The 27,586-nt window shown below is 39.1% G+C and overlaps 1 protein-coding gene across 2 annotated transcripts in view; it reads right to left on the reverse strand.

Annotated features, from left to right (window-relative positions):
* Positions 1-8,974: 8,974 nt before the first annotated feature.
* Positions 8,975-27,586, reverse strand: part of LOC108712711 (dihydropyrimidinase-related protein 2) — a 49,420-nt gene continuing 30,808 nt past the window's right edge. For both annotated transcript variants that reach the window (XM_041588107.1, XM_018255071.2), the window contains exons 2-14: positions 25,094-25,182; positions 19,903-20,087; positions 18,958-19,122; positions 18,427-18,488; positions 16,033-16,113; positions 14,872-14,940; positions 14,630-14,750; positions 13,481-13,637; positions 13,200-13,341; positions 11,638-11,808; positions 11,302-11,481; positions 11,029-11,194; positions 8,975-10,881 (exon numbers count right to left, since the gene is read on the reverse strand). In XM_041588107.1, the coding sequence (XP_041444041.1) occupies positions 10,790-10,881; positions 11,029-11,194; positions 11,302-11,481; positions 11,638-11,808; positions 13,200-13,341; positions 13,481-13,637; positions 14,630-14,750; positions 14,872-14,940; positions 16,033-16,113; positions 18,427-18,488; positions 18,958-19,122; positions 19,903-20,087; positions 25,094-25,182 (1,680 nt within the window). In that variant the 3' untranslated portion in view covers positions 8,975-10,789. The remainder of the gene's footprint in view (positions 10,882-11,028; positions 11,195-11,301; positions 11,482-11,637; positions 11,809-13,199; positions 13,342-13,480; positions 13,638-14,629; positions 14,751-14,871; positions 14,941-16,032; positions 16,114-18,426; positions 18,489-18,957; positions 19,123-19,902; positions 20,088-25,093; positions 25,183-27,586) is intronic.

Consider the following 27,586-nt stretch of genomic DNA (forward strand, 5'->3'; position numbering starts at 1 on the left):
CAGCTGATACTAAAGAACAGTGGCACCCTCTGGACATCTATGGAACTGCAAAGGTCACACTTTGACACAGAAAGGGGAACCTACAGTATTTGTACATACACACCAAATTTTAATTTATGTGGCTGCCGTGTGATGTGTTCTACTGCCTGACTCCAAGGGGCCGATTCACTAACTCTGAGTGAAGGATTAAAAGTTAAAAAACTTCGAATTTCGAAGTTTTTTATGGGCTACTTCGACCATCGAATGGGCTACTATGACCTTCGACTACGACTTCGAATCGAAGGATTCGAACTAAAAATCGTTCGACCATTCGATAGTCGAAGTACTGTCTCTTTAAAAAAAACTTCGACCCCCTAGTTTGCCATCTAAAAGCTACCGAAGTCAATGTTAGCCTATGGGGAAGGTCCCCATAGGCTTGGCTAACTTTTTTGATCGAAGGATATTCCTTCGATCGTTGGATTTAAATCCTTCGAATCGTTCGATTCGAAGGATTTAATCGTTCGATCAAAGGAATTATCCTTCGATCGTTCGATCGAACTATCTGCGCTAAATCCTTCGACTTCGATATTCGAAGTCGAAGGATTTTAATTCCTAGTCGAATATCGAGGGTTAATTAACCCTCGATATTCGACCCTTAGTTAATCGGCCCCCAAATGTATTAATTCTGTCTCATTTATCCCTTTGTTTGGGGTACATAAAATTCACTAAAAATAAATCAAGGCCTGTTATCATGCATTATTTATTCTACAGCAACATACAACAGCATATAACCCCACTCCTCTCATTCTGACAATTGTATTCTTAAAGGATTCTTTAAAATAAGTGAATGTAAAAGTGACGAGACTACTCTTCTAAGCACTTTTGTATTGACATTCATTATTTCTTTATTTTTATTCCAATGAATTTTGTTTGAACAGTGCCACCTGCAGGTCAGTTTCTGAGCAGTCTGACCACCAAGTAGTCAAGGAAGTTGTCAGGAGAAAGAAAGAGGCTGCTCTGATGTTCTTCTGGTTAGGAAAATAATTAGAAACCTTTCTCAAATCTTTCCTAAGCAGAATAACATCAGAGCAGCCTCTTTCATTCTCCTGATAACATATCTTGGAATAAAAAAATAAATAATGAATGTCAATGACAAAAGTGTAGCACCCTCGTCAATTTTACAATCACTTTTTTTAAACGTTTACTTGTCCTTTAAGGTAGTGACATCCTGATGCAGACAGACTGGATTGTGTTGTTATTTGGTTTGTGATTGTTGTGTGCTCTCTGGTGGTGAGTTCAGTGTATCGCAGTCACAATTTTAATCATTTACATGGAAACTCAGCCCCATCTGCTGGTCCATTTCTAGAATTGTAGACTGAAAATTAAAAATCACTATACCAAGGTGGACGCTTGATTGTACCTCTCTGTAAAAGCACAGCACAATAAATACTCAGTTTTATAGGAAAGTTATGACTTTATTTTTTTTACATATTAGTTACAGTGATGGGTGAATTTATTTGGCAGGCATGGACTTGCAGCGAATTTCCGAACTTTGTCACCTGTAAATTTAATGCAGTTGGACAAAAGAGTAGCATGTGTAAAAATCAGCGCATGCATAAACATTTTCGAGCATCAAAATCTTGACGCCCATTGTCTTTAATGCTTTTGAACAAAAGAGTTGCGCGTGTAAAAATTTTGCGTGCGTAAAAATAGCTGCGTGCGTAGGATCTGTTAGCTGGAATCCCATTATTCAGACTTCATTTTAATCAAATTGTTAAAATTTTCAAGAATTATTGGTATGTCATAAAAACAAAGACTGTACCCCATACTGTATTCCAATTTAAATATAATTAATCCTTATTGGAGGCAGAATAATACTCCTTTACTGTAAGTGAACATAACAGTATGATTAATTAAGAGTGATTAGAGTACACAGCACACACCTGGCGTTAATAAGATAATAATTTTTCCTGTAACTGGCAGATATATATATATATATATATATATATATGTGAGTTTCCAGAAGGTTTGGACAGCCCAGCCCATTGCTATAAAGAAGACAGAGCAGATAGACAGATAAAGTAATCCAGTAGCAACCAGAGGGAGTTGAATAATGGATGCCAACCTTTCTTTCGTTCTAGTAACCCATAGCAACCAGTCTGATATTTACTGATGATGTTGTAACAACAATGAGAAACCTACTAATTTCTTCCACTGCTGTGTGACATCTCTTCTTTATTTTACATGGAAGGGCTGAACTTGATACATCTTCATACAACCTAAGTTTTATATTTCTAACATCATCCATCAAAATCCAGACAACTTGCTTGTTTGTCAAGAAAAACTTTTATCAAGCAAGTAATAAGCGCAACATTTCGAATCTTCCGCTTCTTTATCAAGCAATAAACTATTAAATGACATCACATCCTTTTAAAGCCATACAGTAAGTATAAGCCACACCCATAAGTGGAATGTGGACTAGTATTACCATGTAATATGTACATAGACCAATACCCTTAAACATAGACAGTATAACACAATTGTGCAAGCAAAACATAGTATTAATAGTATTCAGTAATCAGAAAAAAACATATTGGTCAAAGTTAACAATGTAATAAGCAGAAAATAAGATATAAAGAATGTGTAGAATGTCATATTTAAACAGTCCCAAACACAACCCAGTGGAAATGTGTCATAATGTTTTTCCTTTATATGAAAGCATATAGATCATATTCTCTGTTGAGCCCCTTAGGGGACAAAGTTTGCAATGTATGTATCCAACACAAGAAATCTGAGGGTTGCAATGGGATGTCGTGCTGAGTGAAAATGGGCTGGTATAGGTAATTTTAATATCTCTTTCCTGATTGTGGATTTATGTTGACTGATACGATCCCGTATCGGTTGGACTGTCTCCCCAATATAAGCAAGTCCACAAGGACACTTGAGCATATACACCACATATTCTGTATCACACGTAAAGTGGCCTCATAACTCAAACTTCCTCCTTGTATATGGATGAGTAAAAGCATTGGTGCGAATAACACTGGAGCACCGATTACACCTACCACAGGGGAATATGCCATTTGTAAAGGGTGCCAGGACCCTTTGTGTGCTACCTCGTTGGGTACCCAAGCCTATCCCTAAGGTTCCGTGGACGCTTATAGGATAGTAGTGGAGGTTCTATCGATCTCTATTCATTATCTATCTATCTATCTGTCTATTTATCTCTGTCTGTCTCTCTATCTATCTATCTATCTATCTATCTATCTATCTATCTATCTATCTATCTATCTATCTATCTATCTATCTATCATCTATCTGTCTATCTCTGTCTGTCTCTCTATTGATCTATCTGTCTGTCTCTCTATTGATCTATCTATCTATCCATCCATCCATCTATCATCTATCTATTTATCTATCTATCTATCATCTATCTATCTATCTATCTCTCTATTCTTCTATCATCTATCTCTCCCTCTCTCTCTCTCTTCTTCTTCTATTTACCTATCTTTTTATCTATCATCATCATCATCTATTTAGCTATGTATCTATTAAGCTGGCCATAGATGCAAAGATCTGATTGTTCAAATCCTCAAACGATCGGACTTCCCCATCTCCCGACCTGCCACTAATCATTGAGATCAAATAAATTAGTAAAAGAACAGATCAGCCGATGTTCTGCCCCTGACAGCAATCGTATGAAAGTTATGTCCAACCAAAGCTAGTGACAGTCTCCCTCTGAAAATCATACGATCGTCAATACACGCAGAGATATTACCCGCAGCCGACAGAAATCTTCTAACCTGTCCGACCGAGCAAACGACCGATCTCCACCGAACGAAAAATGTCGGGACTCTCCACACACGGTCCGAAAATTGTACAAATCCTCGATTCGTACGATCAGATCTTTGCGTCAATGGCCAGCTTTATCTATCATCTATCTGTATATCTATTTATCTATCTATTATCTCTCTCTCTCTATTCTTCTATCTATCTATATATCATCTATCTATCATCTCTCTCTCTCTCTATTCTTCTATTTATCTATCTCTCTATCTATCTATCATCTATCATCTATCTATCATCTATCTATCATCTATCTATCTATCTATCTATCTATCATCTATCTATCATCTATCTATCATCTATCTATCTATCTATCTATCATCTATCTATCATCTATCTATCATCTATCTATCTATCTATCTATCATCTATCTATCATCTATCTATCATCTATCTATCATCTATCTATCTATCTATCTATCATCTATCTATCATCTATCTATCATCTATCTATCATCTATCTATCTATCTATCATCTTTCTATCATCTATCTATCATCTATCTATCATCTATCTATCTATCTATCTATCTATCATCTATCTATCATCTATCTATCATCTATCTATCTATCATGATTAGCTCATCTTTCGCATTGCAGTGTGTGCAGCACAAGTGGATAGTTTGCATAGAATTGAACGTCCAGTAGCACCTACGAACAACACTGTTTAAGGAAGAGGAGCTCTCTGTTAGAAGATAAGATATAGATAACCCATTTTATATGTAAATAACATTCTGTGGCCAGCATTAGCAGGGAGAATGACAGCAAGGGAGACTTGAGAAAGTATGGGGCAAAGAAAAATGGATGAAAGATATTGGGGCTAAACAAGGCATTAATGAGGGAACACAAAGAGAAATAAAGAGAGAAGAAAAGAAAAGCACAGAATGAACAGAAAATAAGAGAACCAAAAAAAGTAGACAGGTGACCAGCATTTTAGTATGATCAAGAATGCCCTATTTTTTACCCACTATATTTATTGATTTTTTTTATCTGATGTTTAAATGTTTTGGAAAACATTTTTACATTTCTAGCAACATTGCAATTGGTCGTTAAAATGGGGGTCACTGACTCAGGCAACAAATTCTTTTTTTTTAATGAATTTATCTGAATGGTGTATGATGCATGGATTTACTGGCTAACCTTATTATTGGAATTACCTCTAGCATCTTCCCTTTAATAGCTGATTTACTAACAGATGCTAAACTGCACCAGAGTGGTTCCTCATAACAGCCATTTGGACATTTACTTTAATTTTCAAGCTGTTGATTAATTTATTTAGGCAGCTGCACTGATAAATTATAGCACCTATGCTATATTTATCAGTACTGCTATTTTTTATTATTTTCAGTATTTTGAGGATTATTTTTGTCTGCATGCATGGAGGGTGGACAAACCCCACTAATTGGACACTAATATACAAGTTTTTACCAAATATACAAGTGTGGCTGAGTACAAGACCATTGTGTTTTTACATGTGGCCTGCTTTGATTTCTTTTTTTTTTTGCCGGGCTGCTTTTTACTCCCAGTCTGATTACCTGGTATCAGGTAATGTATCTATCTCTCTCTATCTATCTATTATCTATCTATCGATCTATCTATCATCTATATCTATCTATCTATCATCATCTATCTATCTGTCTATTATCTATCTGTCTATCTCTATTTATCTATCATCATCATCATCATCTATTATCTATCAATATCTATCTATTATCTATCATCATCATCATCTATATATCTATCAAATATCTGTTTATCTATGTATCTATCTATCTATCATCTCTCTGTCTATTGTTTTCTTCTCAGGTTGGGTTGCCATCCTTCCTGCAGAGCAAGAGCTCCCAGACATGTAAAAGAGCACAGGCAGGCCTTCAGGAATTACAACACTCTATAAGCCCACCTACCGGCCATTGGCAAATATGCCTGATCCAAACCCTTTATCCACATCTGACCAAGCGCAACCACCTAGTCCATTCACTGAACATGGGTCCTCCGACCTTACCCCCCCCCCACACACACACACTGCAAATATAATGTAGATTTGTTGCACTGCTATCCCAATATTTATCAATAAAGTGGTGTCCATTAGATGTGCTGTGATGGGTTTGTCCAGAAGTTGCTGACTCTACTCAACTACACAAGAGCAAGTTCAAGTGGTTACACTGCCTTCATTTCTTTGGAAGATTTTGGAAAAATGGAGTGCTGCATAGGTTTTCCCCCATTATTATCAGTGGGAATGAGTTTAGAGAAGATTTACCAATAGTGACTAATCCCTTTGTCTGTCATTGCCTTTAGGGTCACCAACATCAGAGTCTGGAGTGAATGAGGGCCCCTGGTTCCAGAGGAAACAAACCTTAAAGGAGATGTAAACTTTTCAACTGCTTAATACCTAAAACTTAATGCACTTAGTATAAACCCAAGATTTGGTGTATTTAGCTTTCCAGAGCACCTCTCTCTCCCACCTGACAGGGCAGCCATGAAGGAAGTCTCTCTACTTGGCATCTGTATTCTCCTTCCCATGTGTGACATCACCAGGCAGGCTTGCCTTTAATAGGTTTGAGCTTGCCAAATTCATCAAGAGAATGGATCATCTCTGGCAGCAGGACTTTTCAGGCATGCTCAGTAAAGACCTCTTTGCCTCAGAAAACTAAAAGGGGTTGGAGCTTCATGCGGGTACAGGAAGTAGAGGAGATTTGTGTTTGTGTGCTTGGAAAAGAGTTAGACTGAACGTCGAGGGTGAAGTATGTGATTTTGGGGGATTGATAAGAGTAATTTTAAACATTTTTTTATACAAATGTTTACTTATTCTTTAAGGCCACCGCCTAGAAGTGTTTCAGCATGATAATTTCCCCATGCGTTAAGTGGGTTTTCTATAAAATTCATTTGTTGAGCTGGGAATGGAAGAACTAGCCTGCCCTGCACAGATCCCTGACCTCAACCCAACTGAAACACCTGTGGGGTCAAGTGGAATTCCAATGTGAGACAGACCTTATTGCCCAACGTCACTAATAGTGTTATTCCTGAATGGAAGCATATACATTTAACATCTAGTGGAAAGCCTTCACAGAGGCGTAGCGGCTCTTATAGCAGCAAACCGAGGACCAACTCCATATCAATCTTTTGATTTGGGAATGGGATGTTGGACAGGCGGGTGTCCATTACATTTGGCTATATAATGCATTTTCTGACAATGATATCCTTGCAATCACATAATAACTTAAAGCAAAATAATTTAATGTTTTAAACCTGACCACTTGTTAGTCGACAAAGTGTCAAGTGAGGGTGGGGCCAAAACACTAAAAAACAGCGGAGATATGACTTAGGACTACGGAGCCATTTTTAACAAAATATAAAGAATGATATGGGGTGTACACATAGCGAACTACTGTATGTATCTGCATAACCCTGGATGGTTTCAGGAAGGCCCAGACTGGCAATCTGTGTGCTCGGGCAAATGCCCGGTGGGCCGTTGTATTTACGGGTGAAACAGGCCGTTTTGTGCAGTTTATCTCTAACCAGGTATGGTAGCGGCACCAGTAGCCTTTAATCTGCCTGCTAACTTTCTCAAGGCTCCCTTGTTGTCATTCTCCCTAGTCACAGAATGTTATTTATATTTATAAATAGCTTATCTTCTAACAGAGTGCTCCTCTATCACATTGCAGTGCGTGCAGCACGAGTGGATAGTTTGCATAGTATTGAATGTTGAACCTCTGTGCTCACCATCCAGTAGCACCTACAAACAACACTGTGTAAGGAGGAGGAGCTCTCCGTTAGAAGATAAGATATAGATAACCCATTTTATATGTAAATAACATTCTGTGGCCAGCTTTAGGGTAAGGTCACACTGAGCGTTTTTGGGAGATTTAGTCACCTGGCGACTAATCGCCTCATCTTTGCGGCGACCAATCTCCCCGAACGCCTTCCCTCACTCTTCAGACGACTTTGGAAAACGAATCGACGCATGTGATTGGCGCCGGCGATTTTTCATTTTAGCCAGCGCAGAGTGAGGGAAAAGCGCTCGGGGAGATTGGTCGCCGCAAAGACGCTCAGTGTGACCCGGCCCTTAGCAGGGAGAATGACAGCAAGGGAGACTTGAGAAAGTATGGGGCAAGTTTGCATAGTTGCAAAGAAAAACGGATGAAAGCTATTGGGGCTAAACAAGGCATTAATGAGGGAACACAAAGATAAATAAAGAGAGGGAAGAAAGAGGGAAGCACAGAATGAACAGAAAATAAGAGAACCAAAAAAGTAGACAGGTGGTCAGCATTTTAGTATGATCAAGAATGCCCTATTTTTTACCCACTTTATTTATTGCTTTTTTTTATCTGATGTTTAAATAGTTTTGTAAAACATTTTTACATTTCTAGCAACATTGCAATTGGTCTTTAAAATGGGGGTCACTGACACAGGCAGCAAATTGTATTTTTTTTTAATGAATTTATCTGTATGGTGTATGATGCATGGATTTATTGGCTAACCTTATTGGAATTGCCTCTAGCATCTTGCCTTTAACAAATACACTGGGGCTGATTTACTAACAGATGCTAAATTGCACCAGAGTGGTTCCACATGACAGCCATTTGGACCTTTACTTTTATTTTCAAGCTGTTGATTGATTTATTTAGGCAACTCCACTGCTGAATTATAGCACCTAAGATATATATCAGTACTGCTATTTTTTTTTTTATTATTTTAAGTATTTTAAGGATTATTTTTGTCTGCATGCATGGAGGGTGGACAACCCCCACTAGGTGGACACTAATATACAAGTTTAACCCAATATATAAATGTGGCTGAGTACAAGACCATTGTGTTTTTACATGTGGACTGCTTTGATATTTTTATTTGCCCGGGCTGCTTTTTACTTCCAGTCTGGTTCTGGTCTCAGGTAAAGTACAACAATCCTAAATCCCAAAGGGGAATAGGCAAACCATGAACCGTTTGGAAAACATGGCGTATTAGGAGAGTTTGTGTGACTCTGTGTATGGCCAAGTCAGATCAGGGGAGGGGCTTCAAATGTCCTGATTTTTTGTTTTCTACTGTTGCTATATATGAGCTAAGCTTAATAGTACCCAAGCCTGTAGGTTACTTAAGTGAGTGCCTTAAACTGCTGCCCCAGGGAATATTTTGGGTAGAGAAATGAGCACCTTGGTTGAAAGCACAATAGTTTATTATTGGATCCTGTGAAAAGAAATCAGAACACAAAGTGTTTACAGGGAAAAGACACAAAACTTCCGCAGGACATCAGAGAGAGCACATTTTCATTCTAGATACATTTATTAGCACCAGCACAACATCTCCTGCACTTAGGAACACAACCACAAATCTCACAATGGGTTAAAAACAGATTGAATGGAACATCTATCATTTCATGTCAGCACCCGGATCCCCTCTCCAAATCCTTCCTCTCAGTAAACTGCAATGTTTGAAGACACCAGCCATACTGTTCCCACCTGCACATGGAACGCTGTTTCTCAGTCTTTTTCAATCATTCCCCAGTTAAAGGAAAACTTTACCTTCACTTTTAGTACCTTATGAACCAGGCATGGGCTTACTATGGGCATTCAGAAGCAGCCATACGACAACTCACAGCATACAAACCGATGGGAGTTGTAGATCGAGAACATCTCAGTTGTCCATTCCTGATTTGAGCATCTTAAAATGATGCTTTCTAGTTCAATTCAAATCAACTTTTCCTTTAAAGGGCATGTAAATTCTAAAGTAGACTAAGGCTAGAAATGCTGTATTTTGTATACTAAATATAAACATGAACTTTCTGCACCACAAGCCTAATCAAACAAATAATGTATGCTTTCAAAGTTGGCTACAGGGGGTCACCCTGCTCCCCCTGCTGTTCATAAGTATGATTGTTTCCCTGCTCAGCAGTTAGGGACCATCTGACAATTCCTATCCACAGCAGTAAATGAAGGGAGAATTTCACTGCATACAGTCAGGTTTCTTATAAAAACGGTACACATTTTATAATTAAAGTATATTGGAGATAGGTTTATTTTTCATTAAAGAAAGTAAAAATGGGATTTTATTTTTTTGCCATTACATGCCCTTTAAAGCAGCCTTACCTACACAAAGAGCTCTGCATACACTGTAAAGATGTCAACCCACAGACGACAACAGTTAGGGGAAACTAGGGCACAACGTGGCAGAACAAGTGCTCAGTCCGAAGTTGTCTCACTGACAGACTGAATAGAGAAGTGAGGGACTAATTGTTATTAGAATGGTCAGTTGTTCAATGTCATAGTCCCACCTGTCTTCGGGGCTGGTCTGTCTTGTTGTCATTGCAGTGTCCAATCAATGTAAAATGCTCTGCTACTACGGGTCACAGCCACTGAGTGACCTGGAGACAACTCCAATGCACGGTGCCTACTCCTAAATGTGTCTGTGTCTTTCTCTGAGAACCATTGTAATGTCTTTTCTTTCACATCTTTAATTCATTACTAAATCCTTATCCATCGACTCCGATTCCTAGCCCTAATATCCTAATCACAATCGGCTTTATCCAGTATAAGTGAGCAGTACCTAATCTGGTCTTCCACTCTGGTGCTAGGCTTGTCAACATCACTCTGTAGGGCAAAGGGGGGTGCCAGGGAATCCAGAGAAGGAGGGGTTGGCAATAATGAACAGGGTGAAGGATGGGGGTCTTCAGTTCAGTGCAGTAAAACTCAGATTGCATGCGTGTGTATAAATACATGGATATATAATACACACACATACACTAAGCCACGATACACTAATATAATTAGCATGTAGCGCTCTGAATGTATAAGTGTGGCTTTTTCCATGAGCACATAGTAACAGGCACACTTATATAAATGAGTGTTGATTCCTCTTATGAAGTCTGTTTTAAAGTAGTCATCCCCATAGCTAGAGAAAATGTGGAGAACTGGTAACCCTTCGGAATGATTTAACGAAAGGAGAGGCCGGGGGGCAGTGTTAAAGTAGTTTGGGATTAGCCGAGGCTGGTAATGTTGGCACGGCCACCAGGGGGAGCAACGATACGTTGAGTAGGGCGACGAGGGATGTTGTCATCAACCTGGGCCCCTGCAAAACAAAAACACTGTGCATGAGGCAAGAAAACCCATTGGTGATTGAGAAGATGGGAGGAAGTGGGTGTTATATTTACTGGGAGGGGATCACTGAGCATTTTGTTATATTTTTTTATCAACCACATTACAAAGGGGCTTGTACCTGACAGGCTGAATCCAGACTGGTGCAGGTTCCGTACAGGCTGTGCTGGCTGTTTGGCTGGTGATGTCTTGGCAGAAGATGCTGGTGTGACAGCTTTAGGGGTAACAGAAACTTCACAGACAGGACCATCATACAGGCCACGGGGGACTCCTCGCAGCTCAGCAAGCTGGAAATATACAAAGTGTTACTATGGGTCAGATTATCTGTAATTTACTGTACAATGACATTTCAGCCCCTTGGTCCTAATATTTTCCTGTTCCCCTCTTGTCTCACCCTGCTCCTGGCTTTGATCCTCTTGTATACATAGTCTGGGAATGGTTTCCTTGGAATGTATCGCCCTGATCCCTCAGTAGCATGGAGAGTTCCCTCCTCCAGTACAATCTTTCCTTGGCTGATTACCACAAGGGGACTCCCACGGGACTCCATGCCTTCAAAGATATTATACTCCACATTCTGCATTGAGATACAGAGCACAAGACAAATGTTAGTCAAACCAAACTGCTAAGCCTAATACACTTAGTTGTCCTGCCGACACAAACAGAAGAGTTACAGATCATTTCCCGTCATTCCAAAAAAGTGACCAGATCACCAGGCTCTTCCAGCACTTACACTATTGTGTGTCTTGGCTGAGATTGTCCTCATACTGTCTGGGTCCCATATCACCAGGTCAGCATCAGATCCCACAGCAATGCGTCCCTTGCGGGGATACAGGTTGAAGATCTTTGCAGCATTTGTACTGGTGACAGCCACAAACTGGTTTTCATCCATCTTCCCAGTCACCTAAGTAATAGCCAAGAGCAGAGTTAAGTATTGACTGCTCTACCAAACCCCACATCCTCCTCAAGAGTGCCACCATCCAGGCAGGTCTCATTAATTGTCTAGGCTGGCCCCTCATGGGACGCTATATCAGTGCATTGGGTGAGGGACAGTATGAAGACCACTTATGGATGGTAATATCTGTGGTACACATATATTTAATGAACTACAACTATATTAATATGACAGTAGTCTCATCGCTTCAACTGTAAACTGTAGGAGGTAGGGATTTCCTTCTGGGTCTGTACTTATTCATAGCCATAGCTGTTCTCCCTGTCCATACTATTAAAGGAATTCTTCAGTATAAAAACTGTGCAAAATAAAAAATGTTTCTAATATAGTTAGTTAGCCAAAAATGTAATGTGTAAAGGCTGGATTGACTGGATGTCTAACATAATAGCCAGAACACTACTTCCTGCTTTTCAGCTCTCTTGGTTTCCACTGATTGGTTAGCAGGCACTAAGGGTACATGGGTCATAACTAGGCTTGGGCGAATTTGACCCATTTCATTTTGCCAAAAATTTGCTGCTGGTGAAATGTTGCCGACCGCCATTAAAGTCTATAAGCGTAAAAAAAATGTTGAAGCGCGGCACAATTCACCCATCCCTAGTCATAACTGTTGCTTTTGAATCTGAGCTGAATGCTGAGGATCAATTGCAAACTCACTGAACAGTTATGTCCCATGTGGCCCCCCTTAAAGTCGCTGACTAAATAAGAGTTATAGAGCTGAAAAACAGGAAGTAGTGTTCTGGCTATTATGTTAGACATCCAGTCACTCCAGCCTTTATACATTACATTTTTGGCTAACTAACTATATTAGAAACATTTTTTATTTTGCACAGCTTATCTAGTTACCCAGTTTTTATCTTTACACTGAACTGTTCCTTTAATGTATTGTCAAAATGTCATACAATTTCATAAATACATGTTTAACTTTAATATGAGTAAGGGTGGCCCAGACGATATTTTGGGGAACTTCAACTGAAAGCTACCTTCTGAACTTTCATTATACAGGTATGGGAACCATTTTTCAGAAACCTATTATGCAGAAAAATGTTTTCCTTTTCTCCTTATTGGAGGCAACGCAATCCTACTGGCTTTATTTAATGTTTAAATTAGTAGGCATAACGTATGGTGATTATGGAAAGATCCCTTATCCAGAAAACCCCAGGTCCAGATCATTCTGGATAACAGGTGCCATACCCGTATATTTATATCTCCCCAAACGTTGTCAAAACTTGGCTAGTTGCACATGAATATAGCAGCTGAGATTCAAAAATGAATCACGGTAATCCATGTTATTTAAACCATGCCCCCAAAGGTCATCTTGCCAAGCTTGTTACGCTAACACGCACCACAGCTCGGTCCCACACGATGCTCATCCTCTCTTCCACTCCATTGGTTCCCTCTGGGATTAACGTGAAATTGTCTTTTCCAACAGCTTTCTGAGCTGTGTTAAAGGTGCAATGTGCACTGCCGCACACCTGAAGGTCACCACTAGGAGAACAAGGCAGGAAAAACAATTTAGAGAGTGTGTGTGTGTGTGTGTGCACACCCTGGGAATTCTTACTACACTAATATCCACCAGTAACCCAATCCTTCAGTAACTTACTTACTCGCTACAGTAAGTACTCACCAGGACAGCAAAGCGTTTAGAAAATCTGGGGTGCTGGGGTCCGGACTGAGAGGTGGAGAGGTGACAAAGGCTGCAGCTTTCGCCCAGTTTTTGCTCCAGTAGTGTGAACCATCAGTTCCCAGACTGGCTGTGATTGGTTCTCCGTAAACCACCGCACCTACAGGAATAACCGGGCTTTAGTCTGAGAGCCTTAATATTATACCAGTAATGCATTCATTGGGGAAAATTCACTAAAGGGCGAATTTTCGCCTTAGAAGGCTCCACCGCACTTCACGCCACTTTGTCAGGCGCAAATTCACTACTTCATTAAAATGCGAAGTTGCGTCTCTGCAGCCTAATGCTGGCGAAGTTTTGCTAGTGTTAATTGGGCAGCGCAAGCATTTCATAGCGAACTTTAGTTCGTTTTTGCCTAGCCATACTTCGTTAGTACTCTTACACTTAGGTCATTTTGAATAGGGTGGGTACATATAGGTCGTATATATGTCTTTATTAGAGATGTTGCAAATGCTTGAAGTGGCCACTTATTATCACAATTGCCCAAGGAAGAAGACAAAAGAGCTCACCCTAAAACAAATGCCCCCCCCCTGAAATGGTGGGAAAAAAATGTTAACACAAACATTTTTAATAGTTAGAACTTTTGAAGGCAATCCCACTTTAAAATATAAAAAAAACGCCAGCGTTTTTTTTTAGAACTTTTATGACTTTTTTGCATACAGGATATGATGTCACTGACATATGATTGAGGAGGATGTAGCTTTACCATGTCAGTTATCCAGGTCTAAGCTGGTGAAGGAAACTCTGGTGAAAGAGGTAACGTTCTATAGAATTTGCACTTTAGAGAATTTGCGGAGTAACTATCGTTCACCTGACCGAAAATGCACCTGACAATAGGCACGAAACTGTGCTAGTGACGGTCTCTTTCGCTAGCGTATTGTCTTCTACACCTGTTAGTAAATTGGTGATGTCCCTGCAGGTGGGATTTCTGCCAAATTTTCGCGAGCAATGGACACTTTAATAAATCTGCCCCATTGTGTGTGCCCCATTGTGTCTAAGAAGGAGCCATATACTTTTATTCCAATGTGTCACAGTGCTATAACTGATGAATAAATAATTCAGAAGCTGCCTCCAAACCCAATGTATATCATTCACCTTTCTTCCTGGCCTGAGCAATGACCTCAGCAGAACTCTTGCTCATCACTTTAGTGACATACAAGGGGCAGTTGGTCTGGTTGGAAATAGTGATAGAACGATTCACAGCTTCTGCTTCCACCTGCACATGGAATAAAAACCACATTATTATGTATAACTTATGGCACCATCAATAATCAATTCATGTATCAACTGCATGACTTAATCATTTACTCCTGGTCTTGAAATGCTAAAAATCTTACTTCTTCTGGTCGACTTAAAACATGACCTTCTGGGCCAGTGATTCCTTGTTCCAGAATCCTTAGTTGCTCCTGAAATACAAATTATGTACATATTTAACATTTGGAGCCAATGAACTTTCTCAGCATCCCCTATGCCACTGAACATTTACCCAATAATCTATTAAAGGAAAAATAAGATGCGCTGCCTAAGAGGGAAAAAAGTATATTTCTAAACCCTTTTACTGCCACCCACTGTAGAATTTCAACATAAATGTGGTCCATCTTATGGTCCTGTGTCATGTTTAATGTCAAAACACAATGCAAGGAATGTAGAAGAACAAGGGTACAAGCAGGCATAGTAACATTCAACAACCAATCAGATGTATGCTTTCATACAGCAAACTGTGTATGCTACAAGATGTTTGGTTGCCAATAGAGCTGGAACAAATTCTGCACTTATTCCATTATACATGATAGTATTATACTGATATAAAGTTTACATGTGGTGCATGCATACTAACTGGAGTGCCATCAAAAGCCCACTTCTTTTTATGGGACCATTATATGCACCTAATAATATCAATAATTGCTTATTGTGGGGCCCAAAAACAATAGGGCCCAGTAAATGTGCATCCCTGCTATGACCAAATGCCTGTCTTGTTAACTGGGATTCAATATACCCAGTCGCTAGGCCTCCACAACCAGGATTATTACTATAATATATTGTATATTGTATACGATGTTACAGGTATTACAGGTAAGGGACCTGTTATCCAGAATGCTTGGGACATGGGGTTTTCCGGATAAAGGATCTTTTCGTAATTTGGATATTCATACCTTAAGTCTACTACAAAATCATATAAACACTAACTAAATCCAAAAGGCAGGTTTTGCTTCCAATAAGGATTAATTATATCTTAGGTGGGATTTATTATTACAGAGAAAAGGAAATCATTTTTAAAAAATTGGATTATTTGGATGAAATAGAGTCTATAGGAGACGACCTTTCCGTAATTCGTAGCTTTCTGGATAACGGATCCCATACCTGTAACATATTAACTGAAGGGTAAAATACCATGAAATACCTAGAGATGTATGACACAATTAATGAGCCACCAACAAGCAGTTTCTGGACCATGTCAGCAATTGAAAGCATCAAGCTGAACCCAATAACACACATACCTCAGCGATAACATCCCCATTTTCCGCATGGACCTCTGCAATGGCACCAATATCACGGATCACGCTAAATACCTCGTAAATCTGTAAACAAGCAGAAAGAGTTGAGTTTTGCCATAGGGATTGCCTGGCATTACTCTGTATAATACTAAGGGGCAGATTTATCAAAATCCAATGTTTTCAGATTTTTTTAAGTAACAAAAAGTCTGACCAAACTAGAATCCACGATTTGACCTTATTTATCATTGAAAAAACTCGATAAAATCGGGTCTGATAAAGACTCGAAATTGCTTAAAAAAACCCAGATTTTTCCAGGTTTTATGCCTGAAATGCTCAAATTTTTCCTTGAAATTGCTCAAAACCGCCAATTTTTTCGGATTTTTGGCCGAGATTCTGCACAGACCATGATATCATCCAATTTGCCATTGACTTCTACAGGACCCTAACAGCTTGGAGGTGGAGTATTTTTGGAATCAGACTGTTAGCACCCTCGGGATATAATAAAAATTCGGATTTTATAGTAAGAAAAAATGTTTTCGAGTTTTTGGCATTCGGATTTTAATAAATAACCCCCTTAGTGTAATTTTAGGTTCGGGCTCTCCATCTATTGCAAGACTAGAAATCCTTACATCTCTCCAACCACTGAATTAATATTTGAAACAGCAACAATGCATAGAGCTGCCATATATCTGCGATGCAGGGGTGTAGCTGGAGGTGGCAGAATAGTGCACCAAGTTGTGATCCAGATAATCAGTTCACAATGCATTTGGTCCAAATTGGCCGTCCATGTGAGCTCCTAAAATCCATTTTCTGTTGAATTTAAGGGAAAAAAGCAGTTCATCTGCGTTGAGTGCTCTCCTCCTTACATCTAATGCTGGTATTTTGGATGTTCGGTAAATCTATTCAAAGAGGATTGGAGCATTCACCACAAGTTACAATTGGCTGTGTGCAGATTCTTCTACTTTCTTGTTTTTTAAAATGGCAATTTTCTATTTATGATTACCCAATGGCACATATTACTAAAAAAGTATATTATTATGAAAATAGTTTATTTACATGAAGCAGGGTTTTACATACAGTATGAGCTGTTTTATGCAATATCTTTTTATAGAGACTTGCATTGTTTCGGGTATAGTTTCCTATCAAATACTTAACTTGAATTCTCGAATTTGTTTTAGATGTCGAAATTCACACATTCAACTTTTAATCCCCATATTTGAATGTAAATTAGAATGTGAGATTCGACCATGGAAAAAGTTCTAATTCGAATATTCGCCACCTAAAACCTGGCAAGTTCATTTACAGGTCAATGGCAGAGGTCCATTGAGTCATTTGAATATGGTATTTGTCTTCCTGATATTCATATTTCAAGGGTAAATTTGTTTCAAATTCGATTTGAATTATCGGGATGGGACTATTTGATTGAATATTATACGTTTGAATTAAGCTCTAGCACTAAATGTATCTAGTGCTTGTGAGACCAATTTTGTTATAAAGGTAAATCAAGTTTATTATCAGTATAATAATAATCAGAAGACATTTTTGGGGGGTTCTGGAGCACACAGCAATATACCAGATGCCTCCCTGCCCACCCATGCACCTACAGCAGTGCACAATTTTTCAGGGACTAAAGTAGCTATAGAGGAAGCAGATCCCCTGTTCCCTGGGAAACCCTGGTGACCACGGTTTTTGCTTCCTCTATGGTTACTCCTCTGGTACATAGCCTATTTTGTTATGGAACGGAGGAGACAACCCTTATATAGAAATAAAAATTTCAATGCCCAATTTAAAAAAAGAGGGGGTTAGGATGTTTGACACGGCAAAGGAAAGTATCAATACACTGAAATACCACACAGTAAGCAGGTTACTGGCACCTCCTATAGAAAAGCTATAAAAACGCTTCCATTGCATTCCAGTGTGTTGGGCCAACTGTTCTTCTATGTTAGCACTCTCCCTCCTCCTCAAGCTGTGGCGACAGAGCCTCTGCAGCCAGATCCATCATTTTACCAGGTCAGTCCTTAACCCAAAGTTACCTCCTGGCACAGAATTCTCTTTCTATCAGTGGCGTAACTATAGAGGAAGCAGACCCCGCAGTCGCAGGGGGGCCAGAGGAACAGGGGGACTGTGGGGTCTGCTTCCTCTATAGCTAATAAAAAAAACCTCCTCCCCAGCCACTTTCTTACCTGCGGCGAGGAAGGGGCAGAGTCAAGGTAGGCAGAGGCAGGACAGGAAGTGGGCAGGATTATTGGGGATCGGAGTGCACCGGCCCCTCTGAAGATTTTGGAACCTACAGTATGCACTCTAGTTACACCACTGAGGATTCAAACATTCCCTTTGTGTCCCAAATAATGGGCAATAACTGTATAAAATATACCATAATTGAAAAACAGTAATTACCTGTGAGTCGGTAAGCTGGTACTGGTCCTTATAAGCCATGTAAACCAGGAAGGAGTTCACTCCTAAAGGGATGGCAGATAAGAATGAAACACAACCTACACTTCAGCACAATGTCTATACAGCAAAATGCACTGCCTGATGCCTCATGTACTGGTTTTGTCATGTTACCCCACAAGATTTAGAAGAATTTGTAATCATACAGGGGATGGAACCTACGGCACACTGTCATTCACAAACCCTGGTATCTAATTGCAATGCATAAAGATGCATAAAAGCTGGGTCCCGAGCCTTGAAAAAAAGCAAAATGTCTTATAATTCGTTGATTCCATTTTTTGCTGTATCCAGGTGTGTTTATTTTTGGAGAATCCTTTCAATCCAGATGGTCTGTTGATAAATGTTTAATGCTGAGATGAATCCATAATGGAAAAGGCAGCCATCTTATCAGAGAAATTAGGTCTCATGATTCTAGCTGTAATAGTATAGGTGGTTATGTTCTATTTCGCAATTCTATTATATTCAGCAGTTCCTCACCATGATCCTTTACAAGAGCTTCCATCTCCTCTTGAACACCCTTGTGCCATTCAGTGATATCTACATGCAAGGAGTAGTCGCAGCATGATTTGGCCTCTGCCCATTCCCGCCACTGATCAAAGGCGCTGAGCAGGCTGGAGCCAGGTTCGGGCACAACATGATCAACTGTCAACATCAAAGGAAAGAAAAAGAAAGATGAATCGAACCATAGGGTTCCATTAATCCAACACATTCTCACGCAGAGGTGTGATTAGAAAGACACTGAAAGAACGTTCACGCCTGATAAGGAATCACGTTGATTTTCAAGTTATTTAATTATTCAGCATCATTTAATTTTATAGCACTGATTCTGATGGTCCAAATAAGTGAAGCTTAAAGGAGACGGAAAGCTACCAAAGCAATTTACTGACAATATAATAACCACAATAGTGCAAGCTATAAGACTATATTTATTCTGCAGAATGCTTTAACATACATAAGTAAACAGCTCTAGAAACTCTCTCTGTTTGTTTAGGATAGCAGCTGCCATATTAGCTTGGTGTGACATCACTTCCTGTCTGAGTTTCTCGTTGCTCGCTCATAGTTCTTGGCTCAGATTACAGCAGGGAGAAGAGGAGGGAGGGGGAGAGAGAGAGCGAGAGGAGCAAACTGAGCAAGCTCAAGCCATAGCCCTGGAGGTTTAAGCTGAAAACATGAAGTCTGATAAAGAAGCCCATGTGTGCATAATAGAAGGAAAGAAATGTGGTGTTTCTTTTGACAGAGGACTCAGAGCAGCATTACTTTGAGGGTTTACTTGTGTATTTATATAGACCTTAATTTTAGCCTTTCCTTCTCCTTTAAGGGAAGCCGAAGGGACCCACGATACTTCCGGAGGAATGAATTGAAGCATTAGCATACTGAATGCAGTATTGATGCCAACCCTCCGTTCTGTCAGTCCCTACTTACTGATCATTGTGGTGCCCCCTGCCAGCGCTGCCTTGGTTCCCTGGAAGAAGTCATCAGAAGACACCATGCCGTTGCACGGTTTTTGGAAGCAAGTATGGACATCGATTCCGCCAGGAACCACCATCCTGCCATGAGCTTCGATGGTCTTCACTCCTCCCGGCACAATCAGATTTTCACCGATCTGCCTAGAACAGACCCCCATATATAGATGAGAAACACAGACCTCACTTACAGGTCACACATGCAGAGATCTGAGAAACTGAGTAGATCATGAATGTATTGTGAGAAGCAGAGAGAAGAGGTCATCATCAAGAATATAATGACAATTTTCCAGTAATTGTACAGACAACTCATCAGTGAAACATCCTAAAAGACTACATCAATCCAAAAAATGCAATATTATATTAGAACTACCCTGAATTTTCGCCAGTGAATACTCCGCCACACTTCTACAGGTGCAAATTCACTACGACTACGCTAATTCACTAAAATGGGAAGTTGCATCTCTGTAGTCGAATGATGGCAACGTTTCACTTACGTTAATTCATCAGCGCGAGCATTTCATAGCGAATTTTCCCGAACGTTCGTTTCTGCCTAGCGAATCTTCGTTAGTAATCTTAGGTCAATCTGAATAGGGCGAATACATATAGGCCATAAATATGTCTTTATTAGAGATATTGGTGCAAATGCTTGAAATGGGCACTTATTACAGGTATAGGATCCCTTATCCGGAATCCCGATATCCAGAAAGCTCCCATAGACTCCATTTTATCCAAATAATCCAAATTTCTAAAAATGTATTTCCTTTTTCTCTGTAATAATAAAACAGTAGCTTGTACTTGATCCCAACTAAGATATAATTAATCTTTATTGGAAGCAAAACCAGCCTATTGGGTTCATTTAATGTTTAAATGAATTTCTAGTAGACATAAGGCATGAAGACCCAAATTACAGAAAGATCCATTATCCGGAAAAACCCAGGTCCCGAGCATTCTGGATAACAGGTCCCATACCTGTATTACAAATGTCCAAGGAAGCAAAATAAAGACAAAAAAGATCCTCTATTATCCTAGACATGAGCCCACCCTAAAACAAATGTGGCACCAAGGCCCCTTCATCAGGCAAAATACCTAATTTTGCCTGACGAAGGGGCCTTGGCACTCTGAAAGCTTGCAATGTATTTTTATTGTTAGCCAATATAATTATCACTTCGACAATACTTTTTGTATTTGTTTGTTTTTTAATTTGAATTTAAGAGAGTTTAAAAAAAAAAATCACATAAATTCGAAATTCGACCCCCTGTCAGTGTAGTGCTAAGAAAATATTGCATCTATTTGCTTAATTTGTTTTTGCGGATTGGATTCCCTTTGATAAAAAGATTAAGCTGAGTCTCTGTTTCCAGCACTTGATGCTCTGGAGCTTAACACGTGAGGACTTTTTGTTATATTGCACTGATACCTACTGCACAGAATATGTATTTCCCAATTAAAAAATCATGCTACGGAATGTGCCCTGGGGTTAGAAGGGCCTTATATGCTGACAGATTTGTGTTGGCATTATATGCAGACTGATGGAATGCCTGAGGAGTGCCTGTTGGAATTTAGGGTGAGCAGTTCTACAGTGGAGGGAGTAAAAGCAATTTAATCGTTAGATTTCCTGCCGGATATGCTCCTGGTCTCCTACTCACCTGCTCTTCCCATGATCTCTAGTTCATTAATAATTAAGCATTTGCTTATGGACAATGTTGTGCAAATCACACATTTTGACAATTCCCTGAGTTCCTCTATACTTTCTGTTGTTCTCTAACTGAAGATAATGATGCTCCTTGTTGTAGCGTCGGGTGGAAGTTGTCAGCGTCAGATTTAAGGTTGAATTTGACAGTTTTGACCATAAAGAAGTTTCAATATTAGAATTTTCAATTTTCAATTTGACCCTTGATAAATCTGCAAATAACAGAAACAAAAAAAGCAGGTGCCAAAAGCCAATGTGGGCACTACCACAGTAAATGGAGTTGCAATAAAGCAAAAATTAATAAAAGGAGGAGGATATACTCACAGTTCACCCCGGCCCACAGGTGCATATCCATAAGAAAACAACAATAGTTGTGAGTTGATCCAAAAATCAGTCAGAGGGAGTAAAAAGTACAAAATGTTTATTAGGACATAGTCAACAGCGGCCTAACGTGTTTCGTGCCTGTTGGAGCACTAACTCATAGGCTCTATGAGTAAGTGCCCCAACAGGCACGAAACACATTAGGTCGCTGTTTACTATGTCCTAATAAACATTTTGTACTTTTTACTACCTCTGACTTGATTTTTGGAGGGACTCACAACTATTGTTGTTTCCTTGATAAATCTGTCCTTATTGTTATTGCTACTTTTTATTACTCATCTTTCTATTCAGGCCTGCTTTGACTAAAAAGCTCTAGCATCAGCACTGTTACACATTTTCAGGAGGACTGGAGGCGGCAGTATCGTTTTGGAGGTCTGGGAGTAACTCACCGGTAGGATGCAATGAAATGTGCCTGTCGATGAGCACACAGGGTGATTTTCAGCTCAAAAATGTACAAGTGCCAGGGAGTGAATTGGTGTTTTCTCCGCTGGCACAGAAAACGACACATTTTTGTTTCAAAACTTCACGGGCTGATATATTTGGCTCTCACTGAGAACAGCCTTCCTTCAGCAGAATTTGAACACTCAATTTAACCCTGTAAGTGCTAAATGCCAGTGATAATCCTCTTTCCTTTCTCCCTGCAGGATTAGGTCATGTGTTCTGCTGAGCTGACTCCTACAATTTGCTTGGTTTCCCAACTGTTATGGTTCCTCCAGATTCTTTACACAGTGCTGTGCATGCCCGGGGAATGAAGTATGTCCATAATGTAAAATACACATATGTAAAGCATGAGCGTAACGTAAACCTAGATGCCAAACTGAGAATTTATTTATATTAACATACATTTAAACTGATGGAAACACTGATATGACAAATATACAGCAGCATGGATTGCTTTCATATGACCTAAAGTCAGAGGGATTATTTTATTGACCTGTCCATGTGTTTGATTTTTAAACGTAATATTCACACATACATAACATCTACAACAGCCTGCTGCAGGGATACTGTCATGGGAAAACATGTGTTTTATCCAAATACATCAGTTAATAGTGCTGCTCCAGCAGAATTCTGCACTGAAATCCATCCAACAAAGCAAACAGATTTTTTTATATTTAATTTTGAAATGGGGCTAGACATATTGTCATTTTCCCAGGAGCCCCAGTCATGTGACTTGTGCTCTGATAAACATCAGTCAATCTTTACTGCTGTACTGCAAATTTGAGTGGTATTGCCCCCCTCCCCCCCAGCAGCCTAACAACAGAACAATGGGAAGGTAACCAGATAACAGCTCCCTAACACAATATAACAGCTCCCTGGTAGATCTAAGAACAGCACTCAATAGTAAAATCCAGGTCCCATTGCGACACATTCAGTTACAAAAAAATTTGTTAGTATACATTGAAAAAAAAACACCAAGATAAATTAAACTTTAAAATTGCAAAGTCTTTATTAAGAAATAACTAGGGATACACCGAATCCCCTATTTTGATTCAGCTGATTCGGGATTCGGTATTCTGCCTTTTTCAGCAGGATTCGGATTCGGCCGAATTCTTCTGCTTGGCCGAACCGAACCGAATCCGACTCTTAATTTGGGGGAAAATATTTTTTACTTCCTTGTTTTGTGACAAAAAGTCATGCGATTTACCTCCCTGCCACTAATTTGGATATGCAAATTAGGATTTAGATTTGGTTCACCCAAGCAGAAGGATTCGGCCGAATCTGAATCCTGCTGAAAAAGGCCGAATCCTGGCCGAATCCCGAACCGAATCCTGGATTCGATGCAACCCTAGAAATAACTTACCGAAACTCCGCTTGCGCTCCTCTTCAGAAAGGGATCAGGAAATCCATTGTGCGGCGCTCAATTTCTCCTCCTTGCCTTCCTTATAGGAGACAGTCAAGGAGAAATCGAGCGCCACACAATGGATCGTCGACCTGTCGCCATTTCTGAAGAGGAGTGGAAGGGGAGTTTTGGTAAGTCATTTCTTTACAAAGGCTTTGAGATTTTATTTTAAAAAAAAAAAATTATGTTGCTGGTCCTTTAAGTGGGAGAAACAACAGCCTACCAGAAAGCAGTTCCATCCTAAAGTGCTGGCTCTTTCTGAAAGCACATGACCAGGCAAAATTACCTGAGATGCACCTACACACCAATATTACAACTAAAAAAAATACACTTCAGGAATTAAATTTTATATTGTAGAGTGAATTATTTGCAGTGTAAACAGTGTAAGAAAATAGAAATAAAAACTATACCATAAAAATCTTGACATAATCCCTTTAATTGCTACACTACAGCCTTCACTACAGCCACTGAATTGCAAGTGCCGAAGCGCCCCCCAGTGGGTGTTGTATGACATAAGCAAATGGAAACATTAATGTGTATCTAGGGTTGGTGTTCACAAAGTGTAACTCCTGATGTCTGTGACCTTTGCTTTTTGCTGTGGGGGTGCAGCTGGATTCTCTGCATCTGACAGCTGTTGGTATAATGTGTGTGCCACTCCTCTTTCGTTAAATGTGTGCACAAGAAACATATGAACTTTGCTTCCAACTTGCAAATATATATTCCTGCATGCCAGTTTGACAAACAAGAGAGTATGTACCAGTGATTAATGAAAGGGACTGTTCACCTTCAAAAAAAATTTAAGTTCAGTTGGTTTCAGATTGTTCACCAGAAATAAAGACTTTTTCCAATTACTTTCTATTTGTGATTGTTTTTCTAATATTGCAGTGGAAAGTTTCATTTTTCATCTTCTCGTGTATTTCTGAAGTAGCTCTGGGAAGGAAGGAAGGGGAGGGGGGGTCGCCGACTCTAAACTGTTCTAAATTGATACATTCCAGATTATAGCTCTGATGCCTGTACATACATCAAGAGGAGGGAACTAGGAAAAGCAAATATGAATGTTGCTGATGAAAGGGATTTATTGTATTGGTTTGGCATTGTCAGTGCTATTAATCATGCTGCTATTATAAAAGTCTATTCCCATATACAAACTGAGTGTCAGGCTCTGCTTTATATTGCATTGCCCCACAACCCAACTCAATGACCAAAATGAAGAAACCATATTCCTGCTGTACTTACTTGATCACTCCATCCTCCATGTAAATGTCAGCGTGAAACGACTGGTCATCATTAACGATTTTTCCACCTTTAATGAGTAGCCGATCACTCTGAAAAATAAGGTAAGGAGTTTGTTCCATTATTGGCTTCCAACAAAACATGGCGGCCCCCTATTTAACAAGAATCCGAAATCTCCCAAATCCCACTGCTGAAGGCTAACAATGGACTGTGTGAGTTGTGGGTTCAGAAGTAGCAGACTATAAGCAGACATCTTTCTGACCATACCATAGAAAACCCAAATAATGCTGCAAGAATTCTCTAGCCACTATAATGAGCATGGCGAATGTATTGTAAAGCACATGAAAATTCAGATTTTGATAAATAACCCCAGAAGACTGTAGTATTCAAAGCGCTGGATCACATCTACATTAACTTTTAGTATGTTACAGAATGGCCAAATCTTAGCAACTTTTCAACTGATCTTCATTATATATATTTATATATTTTATTTACTATTTATATTTTTTATTTTAATATATTTATATAATTACATAATGTGTACAGGGTGTCCCAGGGTGCCCAAATTGTGTACAGCATAAACAACAGAAAACACATTAAAGGACTTAACCCCCAGGCGACTGTAATATCATCCGCAATTTTTTTATTGTGCTGGTATATTATGATATAGACTAATAAATTGTACTTTATTTTTACATTGTAAGTGGATGATATTACAGTCGCCTGAGGATTAAATGCTTTAATGAATATTTGGCTACTAATTCTGTGGTCATTGTTAAATTTTAATACATATTTTTCTATTCAGGTCTTCTCCGGTTCATACACCAGTCTCTCATTCAGGCCACTCCCTGGTTGCTATGGTAATTTGAACCCTAGCAACAAACTAGCTGTTGAAATTCCAAACAGGAGAGTTGATGAGCAAAAAAAGTAAGATAATCAAAAAAAAAACAAAACAAAACACAAATCATTAAAAAATTGCAATTGCAAATTGTCTTAGAATATTACTCTCTTAATCATACTGTTTGTAAACTCCCCTTTAAGTAATTGTGGGACTAAACTGTGGGTTCCTGCTTTACATTATTTTTGGTATTGTATGGATAGTCTTAATAAACCCCTCCTTTAAATAGCGTACCTCCTGAGATGGTGTTCGCATCCCATAGTACACTAGCACTATCATATATTTATATTTATATATATATATATATATATATATATATATATATATATATATATATATATATATATATATATAATATATATATATAAATACACTCTTCTGCACCCATGTGAGCTCAGAAATAACCCCACGTCATCCTACATTAAATCAGCTCAGTATCCAGAGCTGAACTCACCAATATTTGCCCATCATAGGATCTCATTAGCCAGTGCATCCCCATAATGGCTTCCAGTAATGTACAAACAATTACACTGTTCACTGCACACTCAGGACATATGAAGCTAATCCGGTATTGGCCCCAGGATCTTGCTTTCATCTCCCATAATGCCCCAAACATTGTACACAAAGTACGCACCCTCGTTGCTCTCTATCACTACACAATGCATTGTTTTGACCCGGTACAATTTTCCAACTATAAATATGTAACTAATTCAAAGACAGAGAGAGGGCGATAGATACAGAGAGACAGACTGATAGTTAAATATATCCATTAGAACCCTGATTTTACATTTCCCAAGGGGCCTTATCAAAACGGCATACATCCCAGGAAAATGTTAAATCTGGGAAAGAATGCAGCTTTCCTGAATAAGAGAGGTGACATAACGGCATCCGTTACAGGAAAATGTAAAATCCAGGGATATAGAACGGGATTCTACTGTGTGCAAGAAGCTACACTTAGGGGGGTTATTTACTAAACTGCAAAAATCACGAAAAAATCATAATTTTTTTTTTTTATAAAATCTTAATTTATTAAACCCCGAGGATGGAAAAGTCTGAATCAGAAAATCCGCCATCTCAGATCTGTCGAGGTTGCATATAAGTCAATGGGAGAAGTCCCAAAAAATTTTTGATGTTGAAAAAATCTTGAAAATTGGATGAAAAATCCGAAAAAATTGCGAACATCGAATAGGCTACTACGATTTCGACTCGAAGTAAAACCGTTCGAATATTCGACCATTCGATAATCTAAGTACTGTCTCTTTAAAAAAAACTTCGACTTCAATAGCTCGCCAAATTAAACCTCCCGAAGTGCTATGGTAGCCTATGGGGACCTTCTAATGCATTTTTTAAGTTTTTTTGTAGTCAAAATAAAATCGTTAAATCGATCGCTGAAATCGTTCGAAACAAACGATTTAATCGTTCGATCAAACGATTTTACTTTGACCGCAAAACGGCCAAATTCGGTAAAAAAACGTTGACTTCGATATTCGAAGTCGAAGCATAGCCATTTGATGGTCAAATTTTGAAGTATATTTCACTTCGAAATTCGACCTTTGATAAATCTGCCCCTTATTGTTATTACTCCCCTTTCTATTCAG

This window comes from Xenopus laevis, chromosome 3S (assembly GCF_017654675.1).
Source record: "Xenopus laevis strain J_2021 chromosome 3S, Xenopus_laevis_v10.1, whole genome shotgun sequence".
NCBI lineage: Eukaryota > Metazoa > Chordata > Amphibia > Anura > Pipidae > Xenopus > Xenopus laevis.